We start from the raw sequence: 13,834 nt of genomic DNA, 5'->3' as shown, positions 1-13,834 counted from the left end.
ATGCATAAACTACAAAAATAGAAAGAGATGGCAGCAAAACTGGTTTAAGCCTGTCTAAACAAGTAATGTTGTACTGGTGCCAATATGAAGCAATCACTGTTTTCAGAAAACAGGATTCAATGCCTTCTCTTGAATTCAGAATTGATTTTGATGAGTCATTAACGGAGTTGTTAGTTAATTTCGATGTTCAATTTTTGTCAGCCAGTGTTGAAACACAGAAAACGATGGAAGAATTAAGAATGGCTATCTTGCATGTTTACCTGTCTGTGTGCTGAGCCCTGCATGACTCACAGGCATTTATTCTTAATATAAACCCCTTCCTTTAGAAATGAAAGAAAAAACAGATTCTTTTAACAGAGTTGACCCTATTGCAGTGGGTCATAATACTGCAAGTATTATGCTGGCAAAGTTCTACTGACATACTAGACGGGTGTAAGCTTTGATTGTGCCTGGCCCACTGTGAAACAACAGCCTCAGGTCAAGAAAGATGCCTACATTAAGTGTGTGCATCTAGATATGCTGCTGTATTGTTGGAACTTCTTGACTAGATCTTACCAGATCCTGTACAGAGAGGAGCCAGAAAACTGGAGGAAATTTGAAGTCATATTTCTTAAGTATCTTTTCATGTCATCATTGACTCCAATGATCCTTGTTGTGTAAATCTTGTTATAATCTAGAAGCATTTTCTTATCCACACTGGAGCTGACAATAGCACAAAAATACCCCAAACCACTGGGCTCCTTTAATCCCTGGGGATTAAAGTACTTTTAAATGACAAAAAACTACTGTGAAAGTAAATTAAGCTGGAAATACTGTACTATCACATAATGGAGGAAAGAAATCAAACCAACCAGTAACAGTGTCATTATCTGGTTTTTCCCAATCCAATATGACAAAGGATGGACAGCCCTCTACAGTCACCACTGTGAGGTTGGTTGGAGGATTCTGTGGAGGACGAGTGGGTTCTTCCTTGCTGCCAACTTCTTCTTGGGGAAAATGTTCAAGAGAGCTTGTGATGGAGCAAGGCACATCATCATCTTTCTTCATGTACTTGACATGGGGGGCTAAGAACAATATAGGGAAGAGCTGTTATTCAATAGAGTGTATTTAAAAAATGGCAGTGCCATTTCATCTGGTGCACAACATCCGTCTCAGCACACCAAGCAAAAATCTGCACAAGCGAAACACAGAGCTTTCCGAATAAACCCCATATATTCAATATTAAGCTGCCTGTTCTCATCTTTGTTTGTTTTGGATTTTATATTTTCGTTGTTGTTTTTTTGTTTTTTGCTTGTTTTAAATTTTTACTTATTGATGTTTGACCTGGAATCTGCACTGCTTCACCCCCTGGCACCACTGATGAAATGGCACTCTGAAGATATTAGCAGGTGATACACACTGTTTGAAAGAATTAAAATCTGTCACAAAATTTAAAAAATCAACTTTATTTCTTCTATAGTAAAATGAGACTATTATTCTACTTGCAGATTTTGAGGGTCATGCTAATACAAAGACATACACTTTTGTTTCACAAGAAGGAGCAACAACTTTAGTCCAGAAAATGCTGGTTTGTACTGCAGCTCTTACATCTGCCACTAAAGTGACACAGAATCAAATAAAATGTTGGCCTTTGAAGAACCAAATAAGATAATTTGATGCAAGATAGCCCAGACTTTATATGCTTCCTGAAATAAAAATACCATAGCTATGAATATCCTACCTTGGTACCTTGGTTTTCCTGAAGAATCTGTTTCTGATGTAGGACTTGAGCTGAAGACTGTTGCATCAACTGTAGAAAACACAGTTATAATTTGCAATAAATACAAAGTTTCAGTATTAGAACTGCAGCATTTCACAGTTCCTTTGGCATTTTAAATAATTATAAGAATAGATAAATGGTAGACCTTTGCTGGCAGATCTGGCTCTTAATTTTAGGTGTTTTTTCTGTGATGCTTTGTAAACCCTGTACTTACCTGCTAGTACAGCCAGCCATAATCAAAATGACAGATTTAATAACTGCAGCTGGATTCAATTCATGCAATATATGTAAAATACTTTTAGACCATTGTCTTGCATTTGCTTTAGTTTAATTTTTTGGTAAGGAAGAAAAAGGTCAGCCATGGAAAAAGGAGGTTTTAGCACTGTGCTGGCTGTTTAGCTTGGAGCTTTTTTGATGTTCCTGGGATATATAGAACTATTACATTGGCACAGTAACTTCTCTAAAAATAACCATAAGGAAATAAAAAAAAATTTCTGTCTTCAGAGCGTACAACTTCCACAAAATTTGAAGGAAATTGAAAGCAAATACACTGGTGAAGAGAAATGTGCTAAAGCAGTCAGGATTCATGATACAATGTTGTATTAATCAGCCACTACACTGAGCATGATGGACCTCAACAGATAAAACACAATGCTTCCCAACAAGCATTTATAAATAAATCTAGCATCCAGCATGCTTTTCTGGGCACTGTGGGTCACAGTGAGTTCCTACTCATTGTAAGGAGACAAAAATTTAAGTATTACTGTAAGTCCAGGAAAATTAGAAGCAGCATCATTCATGACAATATACCAAGAACTGCACATTTGGGCCCAAAAATTCTAAGCACATCCTCCTCCAAACCCATTACTGTATGCCACCTTGAAAAGACTTAGCTCTGAATTTGTAATCAACTCCCAGTTTTATAAAGGGCAAATTACCCTCTGACCACTATGATTGCGCTACTACAATTTTTTCAATTTAAATGGTGGAAGTTTGCTCAAATAAAGGAGGCTATCACATCTATGATGAGCACTGTCAATCACTGACAAATAATATGTTGAATTTATGTCCTGGGAAAATTGAAACATTCAGGAAAAGAAGTGTCTTGTCCAGCCTTTGCACAGCTTTGTGGCCACAGAGTATTATTGAAAGCCTACTAAGCATGTATGGATTTCTAGGAAGATGGAAGCCTTGTCATGTTCTCAATTACCAAGAAGAATATGAGAAGGGAGCTAGATCTCAATCAAATCAGAAAAGTCAAAGGCATAAAAAAAATCAGAATCACTCCAGACAGAATACTTTCTTATCTTAAATATACAATGCATCAATAAAGTTCAGGGAAGGGAAGCAAAAGAAAAATGGAAACCTTAATGTTAATCACAAAAAAGAAAAAAAAGAAAAAAAAAAAAGAAAAAAAGAACAAACCAGAACTGTTTGTAACATGCTTACCATAATACTCTGGAGTTGCAAAAGCTGTTGGTGTCTTATATAATGTTCCTGTCCTCACAGGAGGTGTTGGTCCAGCAGGCTTAGCTATAGTGACAGATGGAGGGACTTGTAGCAACAAGACATTCAGCATTTGAAGGAGTCAAACAGCTTTCTAATTTTCTAAGAGAACTCAGTTTGTGACAACTGCTTCATGCAACAAGTATTTTCATTCAAATCCTAGTAATCCCTCAGCTGGATTCAGGAAAGTTCTGAACTGTGCTAGTTGCAAACGTAACCTAATCCTGAAACCCAGTAAGAAATTTCTTTGCTACTTTGAGGTTGTTTTGGAGGACTTTAGTTGGCTAGAATATAACCTGGTTTAATGCACAGAACCATCCTACACAGACTGCTAAAAGGATGCAAAATGACCAGCACTGACATTGCTATTCCTTGAAGAAAGAGCACGTTTCTTCCTGAGTTGCAAGGCACAATAGCTGAAGTCAGCAACTGAAACTTAGATTCTTCCCTCAAATATTGCTCTCAATACAGCACATACATTACTGGTGCTGCAACATTTCTAGTGACAAACACCAAGTCCTTAACTGTGGTCTGCATTAAGAGTTTAACCACAAAACAGTACTGGAGCTTACATTAAATGAAATTAAGATACACTTCAAATGAAAGCAAAGAAAATGCAGCCAAGTCCAGCATTTTCAACATTTATAGCACTATATCACTCAAGAAGAAAAGTTTTCTTGCTGAATTCATTTCTGTAGTAGGTTCCATAAGTCTGGACAGAAACTAACTGATAGAGGCAATATTATCACCTATAATTAGACAACTATTTTAAAAAAGTATTTCAGATTATGTGACATTGCTGTTATTCTTCAGCTGTTACCACCTAATAAAGAAAACAGGTTTCTAAGAGGCAAACAATCCATGGTAAAGGTCTTGATTTCTTGCATAATAGCTGTAAAAGACAAGAATTAAATTCATAAAGCATGCAGATACTCCCAGATAACCATGATTTGACAGTGAAATCTCAACCCTGAAGAGTCAAGGACTACATAATGTAGTTACCTCCCCATCATATATGAGACAGAACATGGCAACTGAAGGCAGAACTCTGGTCAGCCAAGTTTAAGGCAACAAAAATCCCTACTTTCCACTAATTTTCTTAATGAAGTGGAAATCTGAAAGATTCTCGCTAGAGTTCAGTTTCACAAAGTTTCTGGAACTCTCATTTCCATTTCTTTTTACCCATTCAGGAGACTTGTAATGTCTGCATAGAAACCTTTCCATAATATCCACTGGATGAGTTAGAAAGATGCAAGTAAGGAATTATTCATGGTGTTAAGGAGAAATAGGACAGAATTCTGACAGGAAAAATCCAAGAAGAACATTGAGGCAAATTTTTCCTGTTGGTACAGTGGAACTGTCTCTCTCTCCAGGGAACCAGAAGAAACAAAATTACAATGTTTAAAACCAAGCTGGATAAAACACCAGGAAACACAGAAGAAGGAAAATCTTCTACTGTCCCCACAAGGAAGAACCAGATCATTTAAGCAATTTATTCCAACTTGAAAGCCTAGGAAGGTATGGTAAATACTGACTACCACATAACCTGGCCTCCACTGTCAGGAAAATTTGAAAATTTTGTTGAAATTTCAAAACACTGGTAAATTAATTAGACACTTAGTGGAGCAAATTAGTATAGACCCCGATACAAGCAAAAGAAAATATATCAAGTTTAAGACTGATGAGGTCTTCTGTTTTCTGGGAACTATTACTAAGGAAACACCACCCAACAACAACAAGTACAGACACAGTATTTCAATCTTGGCTCTGCTGATGAATAAATATATAGATTGTCTCAATTATCCTGAAGATTCTTGCTACTCATCTGCCACACAAAATACTAAAGTATTATTTAGGTCTTTAGTACCTTAATAGCAGATAAAGCCCCAAATGAAATAAACAAACAAACAAAAAAAACCACAATAGGAAATCCAGTAGAGCTGTATATTCATATGTAGCTGTATATTCTAATATATAAAGACCTTTATATCTCCAAGGAACTACAGAGATCAATATGAAGAGGAAAAAAGCTGTCATGATGTTAAGCTTAAGGAGATTATAAGTTCTGACTATGTGGAATAATGTTAGCCTAAGGATTCTTATATAGAATCCACTGACAGAACATCCATGTGGATACTAAACACTTGTTTCAGGATTAATTTAAAATAAAATAGGAAAGGTGAAATTTTCTATGTCCTCTGAAACCAATACTGAGAAGCCAGAATACTTTAGCACAATAATCAAGCTAAATTCTGCACATGAAACAACTCAGTTGCTCTACTTCCCAGTATATAAAAGAGACTCCCAGTGCTGTCAGTTGTCTGGTTGACTATTAGCTCATTTTTGCAGTGGTTAATGGATGTACCATATATATGTATATATATGAGCAATTCCATAGCAAATAACCAGTTAACAAATAACTAGGCACTGAAGCACAATAGTCAACATCCCCCATCCGACATGCACATTAAATAGCAAAAAATTATATTAGTAGACAAGAAATATTCTTAAGGTTGATCTTAAAGCATGACTTGGAGTGTGCTATTTTGCTTTCAGCTTCCTTACTAGGCGTGATTTTGATATAACTAGGTTAGAGAAAAAGAAAGAAACAAGGTTTTTGTAAGAAGACAAAAACCACAAGGCCTGTATGTTCCAAAAACCTAGTTTCTATAGATACCACAGATTAAAGAAATCGATGCTATAGAATTCTCCTATACCCTGCTAGCCAGTATTATCACACACAACAAAATGATTATGCTGAAAAGGCTGAAATACCTGGACTGCCTGGTTTACCAGTCACGGTGTTAGGAGGCAGAGGTTTTCTTCTCATTGGTGTAGGTCTGGCAGGAGGTATAGGAGGGCGCTGAGGGCCAGGTGGTACAGTCACTGAATGACATTACAAGACAGCATTATTAATTATTTAACCTCAAATTCCATCAAATCAGAAACACACTAGAAGTTGTATTCTGACTTCTCAAGCAATGTTTCATGTCTGATTTAATATCAAAAGTGGAGAGGTGAGATTAGGAGATGATCTGAGTTGTATTTTCAGCCTTAAATCTCTGAGAACAGTGTGCCATGAAGTTTTAAACAAAGTTTACACAGAAAAAATGTCATTCCTTTGAGATTTTGCACAAGTGTTTCAGTGACTCACTTTCTGTGTAGTTACTCGTTTTTGTCAACAGTAATTTTTTGGCATTCAAATGGATACATCTTCACACAACAAACACCACCTCAATGTGCTAGGAAACATCTTCAGTATCCTGCTCACAAAATTTCTGACCTCTTGTACTTTCTGACTAATACAACTGGCCACCCTCAGCTTGAAGCAAAATATGTAAGAAAATGAAATTATCGTTAGGAACAGTTTATTCTATGTCATTCAAAACTGAAAAAAGTTACTGTCACCTCATACAATGACATGGCTAAAGACAATTACTGTTGTTGAAATTTCTGAAGCACCCAACTTGGTTATTTCAATGTGCAGCTCCAGCCAGTACCCATTACATTTATCTGATAATTTCTTTTGACAGTGAGGTCTAAAAGGAAAACCTAAGCCTCTTAATTCATACTTACAAATCCTTTTACTGTATTTTCCAGACAATTATGAAGGATTTTATTATGCAAAGGAAAGGCAAAGATTTTTGTTCCACTATTCACCTTTGCCCTTCTTTCCTTAAGAAAATCCAGGAGATATGTGCAACACATTTATGTAACAAAAGCCTTTTTGTACCTAAAAGGAGAAAATCCTCAAGAGTAGTATAATCCTCATAAGGCTGCCAATGTCAACAACTCTGCAAGTTGCCTGATACTGAATTACTGGCTCCATAAGGTACCTCAGGTTCTGTGTATCAGTCCTTGGCTCACCCTATAAATAGAGAGACTGTGGGCGAGAAGGGAGCAGATCCAAAGACTCATTTAGGAGAGCTTTTTGGCACTACTTACAATATACAACCAGGAATATCTCCATCTCTCTCTCTTCCCTTTTCCTTTTTGGACTCTTGTAGTCACTTATAAAACAGTTGATTTATTTTTTTTTAAATCGCTCAGATCAAGACAGAAAATAATGCTCTATCTAATTTAGGAGGATGTAGTGGTTTTGAAAATAGCATTTTTAAGTTTCATAGTAAGTCCTAATTTCCAGATAGAGATGAAAAAAATATGCTTAAGGCCAGAAAAAATAGAATAATTTTTTTTTATATATGTCACCATAACCTAGATATTATTATATAGTAGTATTCATCATTACTTTTCTCCCTGACCATAATTAGAGAATGGATTGTCCAAGGTATTTATGAAGTAAAAATGTGCAAGTATTGACTTGCCAGTGGTTTCTATCATATTTTCTGAGCAGCACAACTACAACTACAGTTTGCAGGCAAACTAAAACATTGCATTCAGAGTACTGGGTCACAATTGAATCTACTGTAGTGTACTCTGGAAAAACAAGAATTCCTACTTTTCCCTTCTGCTACTTCAGACAATGATTTGGGTGCTGGTTGATGATGCTACAAAATCTAATTACCAGTGTGTGGAGACTGAACTTGTAAACTAGGATGCACAAGATTTAGGGATTTCGTGAGTGTAGATTCTTATAAGGACAACAACATGATGAAATGTTCTTATTTGATTAATCTCTAGGCTTCTTTATGGACTGGGAGTCCTTAAGTCAGACATTCTTGATGACAGAGAAGGATGAGCAGCCTCTTAGGGCAGACATCTTTATTGGTGGCATAGACAATGGGAAGGAGTGCACCCTCAGCAATTCTGTAGATGATACCAAGCTGGTTGTGCAGTGAACATTGGAGGGAAGGATTCCATCCAGACAACCCTGGCAGGTCGAGCAGTGGCCAATGCAAACTTCCTGAAGTCCATCACAGCCAAGCACAAAATCCAGCTCCTGGACTGGGGGCAATCACCAGTCCCAGCACTGGCTAGATGAGAGATTATAAACAGCCCTGCTCTGCAGGTATGGACTTGAGGATACTGGTGGGTGAAAAACTAGAGACAAACCAGCAATGTGGGCTTCCAGCCCAGAAAGCCATTTGTATCCTGGGCTGCACCAGCAGGAGCATGGCCAGCAGGGTGAGGGAGGTGATTCTACCCCTCTGCTGGAGTGCTGCATCCAGCTCTGGGGTCTCCAGTAAAACAACAACACGGACCTGTTAGAACAAGTCCATGGAAGGGCCACAAAACCCATCAGAGGGCTGGAGCTGTTCTGCTGTGAAGAAACTCAGAGAGCTGGGGTTGTTTAATGAGGAGAAGAGAAGGCTCCAGAGAGACTTTAGTGCAACTTGCAGTACTTAAAGAGGGCTTGTGAGAGAAATGGAGAAAGGGTTTCTAACAGGGCCTGCAGTGGTAGGACAAGGAGAGACAGTTTAAACTGTTTAATGGGTAAATTTATAACAGGTAATAATATATACTGGAACATAGTTGGTTTAGACTAGATATTAGGAAGAAATTATTTACTGTGAGGGTGGTGAGGCACTGGAATAGGCTGCCCAGAAAATTGTGGATGCCCCATCCCTGGCGCTGTTCAAGGCCAGGTTGGATGGGGCTTAGTGGAAGGTGTCCCTCCCAAGGCAGGTGGGGTGGAACTCTGATCTTTAAACCTTCCTTCTTACTCAAACCATTCTACGATTCCATGAATTTTGATATGTGTGTTAAGGCTGCATGAAGAGAGATGAGACTGCATGAAGAGTTATATGAGAAAATAATGAAACAGTAGTAGCTAATTTCACAACCATACCAAACTGCCTTTTACGACTACAGTTCAAGGTACTGACTGACCTCAAAGCTCTAAAAGCTTAACTTTGAACATCAAATGTCATAAAACAAGTAAAAGTTGGTATTAATGTCCCCTCAAATTTATGTGAATAAAATCCTTCAAGTCTCTCCAAATAACAAGTTGGACTTACTTAAGGAAACACCACTGCCTGCCATTCAGCAACAAAAAGTGCAGAGTATCATCCTTGTTTTGAGCTTACACTTTGCCTTCAGCTGCTACTAATAGTACATCATGCTAGATTTAATCTTTGCAAAGTACAGTGGTTCAGACTGAATAAACTAAAAAAGGATAAAACATCAGAACCTGGCCATCAAGCTAGGCTCTTATCTTTGCAGAGGTAAATTAGGTGCAAAGGAAATCCAACAGGGATTAGGAACACACAGCAGTTTATAAAATAGCGCTTTAAAATGCAGTAACATATTATCAAAGAAGAAGCTGCCTAAAAAGAACATCAGCAGCTGAGTAGTAAATCCAAGAGTAAAAAAAAGATTTCATTTTCAGTTAGTTTCTATGTCAGTAAAAACCACAGCTAAAGCAAATTTTGTTCTTGATTATGCTTATGAAACAGAGAAATTCTTTACACATCAGGGTACTTACCTGTTGTATGCATGTTTCAGTCAAAATATTTTGATTGTTTTGAAAACATGATTGCAAGACTTGCCAGAAGAGTAAACCTTACCAGTCTTGTATTACACATGTAAAAAACCCCTGTAACCTGATTTACTCCACATTATTTTCCTTCAAGCCTAGTGTTCTAATTTTCCCAACAATCCCAATATTCAATGAAACTTCCTCGTACATGGGAGTACAAGTTGGTTATGTTTTTATCTGATTCTCCTTTGCTATGTGGAAAATATTAGCATGAAAAAAATCAGTGCTTACAGTATTGTAGCTGTTAGATCATAAGGATTTAGTTCTGATGGTGAAAATTTCTACCATATGTAGTGACTAAGACTATGTAAGTGACTAAGTAGTGGCTATAAATTATTCTTATTTTTATCTCTTTTAGTAGCATCCTGAACCCATAAGAATGTGTATTGATGAGGATGATAATGAATTATTTTTTCTTCTCAGTGGACATGCTGTGTGTGCAGAAAAGGCAGTGTTTTTATTTTTAATAACAACTGTTAAAAATTGCTCTATTGTTTACTTTTATTAACCTTACCAGAAATTGGCCTTTGCCAGGTGTCAACATATTCTGGAGGTCTTTTGACATCCATGTCAATTGGTCTGGCAGTAGCCTCAGGTGTATAAAAGTCATCTGTGAAAAAAAACCCCCACAAAATAAGTATCTACAGTGTGGCACCAAGTCATGGTATACTTGTGTATTGAATATCTTCAAACTCCAGCTGGCATCCTGTGCAAAACCAACATGTGTCTCATCTATGTTTTTACTGATAACTTGGTGATATCCATTATCTTCTTATTCAGGTAAGTGGAAAGTAATCTGGTTCTACAAAGTCTGCAGTTTAATTTTAAACATCCCTCAAGTAAAGTATATTTGGAAAGAGAAAATTAATAAGATGAAGAGGTAACAAATGAGTTAAACCAAGATTATATGTGGAAAAATTAGTTAAGAGAACAATCTAGTTTTTCAGTGTAAAGAGTAAAATGTCCACTTGCAAAGTTCTCCTTCTCCCCATTATATGATCTCTGGTCATCTTCCATACTAAATGGTTAGAGCAATTCTGGACCAAATATATTCACCATGTTTGGAGTAAGGGAGACAAAGTACACACAACATCCAGTTTGTATATAAGAGAAAGTCCTACTTAAAAGTTATATAAACACATTTTTAAAAGAGTAAGTGGCATTAAAAGATCAACACAACTCCTGCTACAGAACAACTGTTTCACATGCTGGTATTTATAGGACAGCCAGAATGTTAAATTAATATCTTGTCTCTACATAAAGTAAGTATATTTGCTTTATAAGACTGTATATACAGTAAAGCAAGAAGATGCATTGCAACTTCATCATATTTGTGGGAAAACCCCCCTGCACCCTTGCTAAGAATGTAAGACAAAAACCCCTAAAATTTGTCATATTAAAAAAAAAAAATCTCAATATTACTATAATTATCAAATTCCAACCCTGTTCCAACATGATCTAATCACTTCAGCTAAAGATTTCATAGATTTATGATCTGGACCTCAATTTGTTTTGATATTTCACTAGTATTTTAATGGTATGAAGCAGATAATTTTTCAATTACTTTACTATTTGACCATTTTTGTTGCATGTTCGTTACAAATCCATGGTCCATACATGATAAATAATTTACTGAAGATTAAAGTAAGCTGGGAGTAAGATTGCAGGAAGCTGGGAAATGGACACAGGTGACTTGGTCCCTATGTCTAAAATATCTGAACACATCATATGGTTTTATATAATTGCAATTTTTCTTCAGGTAATTAAAAAGATTAATTAGATCTTCAGATATATAAAGCACCAGAGTGATAATCAATGTTTCATGTGAATGATGTTCAAGGAAGAAAAAGCATGAGAAGACCAGCACCAGCCTTAAAAAAAATAAAAATAATCTTGTACATCATGAGGTATAGTTAGCACAAGTTATAGTTTAGTTTAGTTTCTCAGCTCAGCTTTAAGTGAACATATCAACAAAATGTGGTTCCACATTGACTAATTCACACTAAATCACCCAAGTTTGTATTACAAGTCTAAATTATTTGTGCATGTTAAAGTCTCTACAGAAAACCTATCTCTATTCTGCTTCTTAGAATCAAATTTAGATTAATAATCTCTCCTGAGTTATGTCAGCTGAGAATGAATGAAATATTGCACATGTTCTAGCTGGAAGAAGTAATTTTGGTTTTTTTTCAGAAACATGCACTGCTGTTCTGACATTAGTAAAGTAGTAATGAAAAATAAGTCAAAGTTTCAAACCACAATACCTTCATGTTGACAAAATCTCCTATTTTGAGTATTTCAAGTTACATAAAACTTTGTGTTTTCACACAAGGTACCTGCACAACCAAAGTTTCCTGTGTTTGTCATAGCATTTGCCTTATTCTACCTAATGTAACTTGCTTATTAAAACCACTTATCACATTCATCCAAACTTTTAGCCAGAATTTAGAATAGACCTATTACTTGCATATGTCTTTGTGTCTTCTTTTAATTCTATATTTTTTCCTGGAAACACTCACGGGGTCTGGAACATGTTAAACTAACCTCTCCTGGTTCTGATGTCCTTTAATTGTAGGAATACTATTAGGAGAGTTGATCATTTAAAGGGAAATAATGGAAAAAGTTCCCCTTGATAAAATAAACTGAAATACCTTTATACTTGAGTTCCTCTGGAACTTGGCTATACACACACAGTTTGTAAATAAAAAGAAAATAGAACACAAAGTTAATGGTCATTTTAATGAAAACCATGTATGCCTCCCTTTCACAAGGGAAATAGGAATGTTGCTCCAAGTTCGTTTGCTGATATTTGTCAGAAAGCTCAGTAGATCAGGAGCAGTATTTGCATGGTTAAGAATAAATTAAAAAACAACCCAGTAAGATAAGTTAGGCACACCAACATGAAAAGCCATCTGAATAAAATGGCATTCTAGAGAAAAAGGCTAAAACATGACAAAAAACTAAAAGGAATGCTAGTCATGAGGAAGCAATCCCTGCCTCTTCTCCACAGTGCAGTTAACCACCTGGCACTAGAGCTGGCCAGAAGGCTGAGGAGCCTGCCAGGAAACCAGCCACAAACCCTTGTGCTGGTGCTGGAAAAAACAAATTCCACTGCTTATCATCTGGGCCCTGCAGCTGCCAAGCCCTCCCTGCATGGGGTGAAACATCTTTGCACTGAGGCTAACAAGCCCAGTCAGGAGCATGAAATGGAGTACAATCAACAGTCCAGCAAGGAATTAAAAGATCCAAACTGGTGTCCAAATAACGGAATATCCAAGAATAAGTGATGTAATGTGTAAAGGTAAGTCTGAAAACATATTGTTACACATATAGAGCATATTCCTAACAGCCCACTTAAAAATTCTGATCATCTTACGTCAAAAGTTCAGGATTTTGATAAGCCAACTACAGAAAATATTGAAAAAGGCATTTTTTTTGTCTTTGGTCAGCTGGTAGGATTTGGGGTTCCAAAATTCTTATAGAGTCCTTTCCCAAGTCTGTTTTGCAGACTTAGGAATTCTTTTGCAATGGAAAATTAACTGCACATTGCTTGGGAGAGATAAAGAAGATTTCTTTAATTGGTTACCTGAATTCCTTTTTGTGTGAGTTTATTTTTGTGGGCACAGTCAGCCCTGTGTCTCAGACACTGGCTCAATACTGTGATGCACTTGCCTTACAGAAGACTTGGTGCTTCACTTACTGATCATCAAGAAAAGTACAGACTGAAAAGTTGTGACAAGCTGCAGTCCCCTCTCAAGATGACATAAATGTATGAAATTCATTGGTGATTTCTCTTACACTTCTCAGAAGAAAGGTGCAGACTCACAGAAATGTGTCAATGAGCTGTTGTGGGTTGGAGGTACAAAGAAGTGGGCAGGAGATAACAAAGGCCTTTGGTACTTTGGATACTTTGACTTAAAGGGCTTACTTGGCAGCACTAAAATTTAGCTAAGAGACATCTACAGCATGTTCCTTTAACTTAGAGAAAAAATATACTTATTTAACTTGGCAATGGAAACCACTACTGGAAGCATCATTTTTCAGAAGAATTCTAAAAGAAGGTACTTATTTACCAGTGAGTACACATAGCATGCCCTGTAATTAGTAGTTTTGTGGTGACTTCTGACACC

General features: G+C 36.7%; 1 protein-coding gene across 13 annotated transcripts in view; it reads right to left on the bottom strand.

Moving 5' to 3' along the window:
* Positions 1-13,834, bottom strand: part of ABI3BP (ABI family member 3 binding protein) — a 137,127-nt gene that overhangs the window by 19,756 nt on the left and 103,537 nt on the right. For all 13 annotated transcript variants that reach the window (XM_071433540.1, XM_071433544.1, XM_071433550.1 and 10 more), the window contains 5 exons: positions 10,219-10,314; positions 6,041-6,151; positions 3,209-3,292; positions 1,721-1,789; positions 852-1,064 (listed from right to left, as the gene is read on the bottom strand). In XM_071433540.1, the coding sequence (XP_071289641.1) occupies positions 852-1,064; positions 1,721-1,789; positions 3,209-3,292; positions 6,041-6,151; positions 10,219-10,314 (573 nt within the window). The remainder of the gene's footprint in view (positions 1-851; positions 1,065-1,720; positions 1,790-3,208; positions 3,293-6,040; positions 6,152-10,218; positions 10,315-13,834) is intronic.

Source organism: Agelaius tricolor, unplaced genomic scaffold, assembly GCF_023055355.1.
Source record: "Agelaius tricolor isolate 1412-34295 unplaced genomic scaffold, bAgeTri1.0.p SCAF_9, whole genome shotgun sequence".
Taxonomy (NCBI): domain Eukaryota; kingdom Metazoa; phylum Chordata; class Aves; order Passeriformes; family Icteridae; genus Agelaius; species Agelaius tricolor.
The sequence above is the reverse complement of the archived record's forward strand: the minus strand, read 5'-3'. Positions and strand labels throughout refer to the sequence as shown.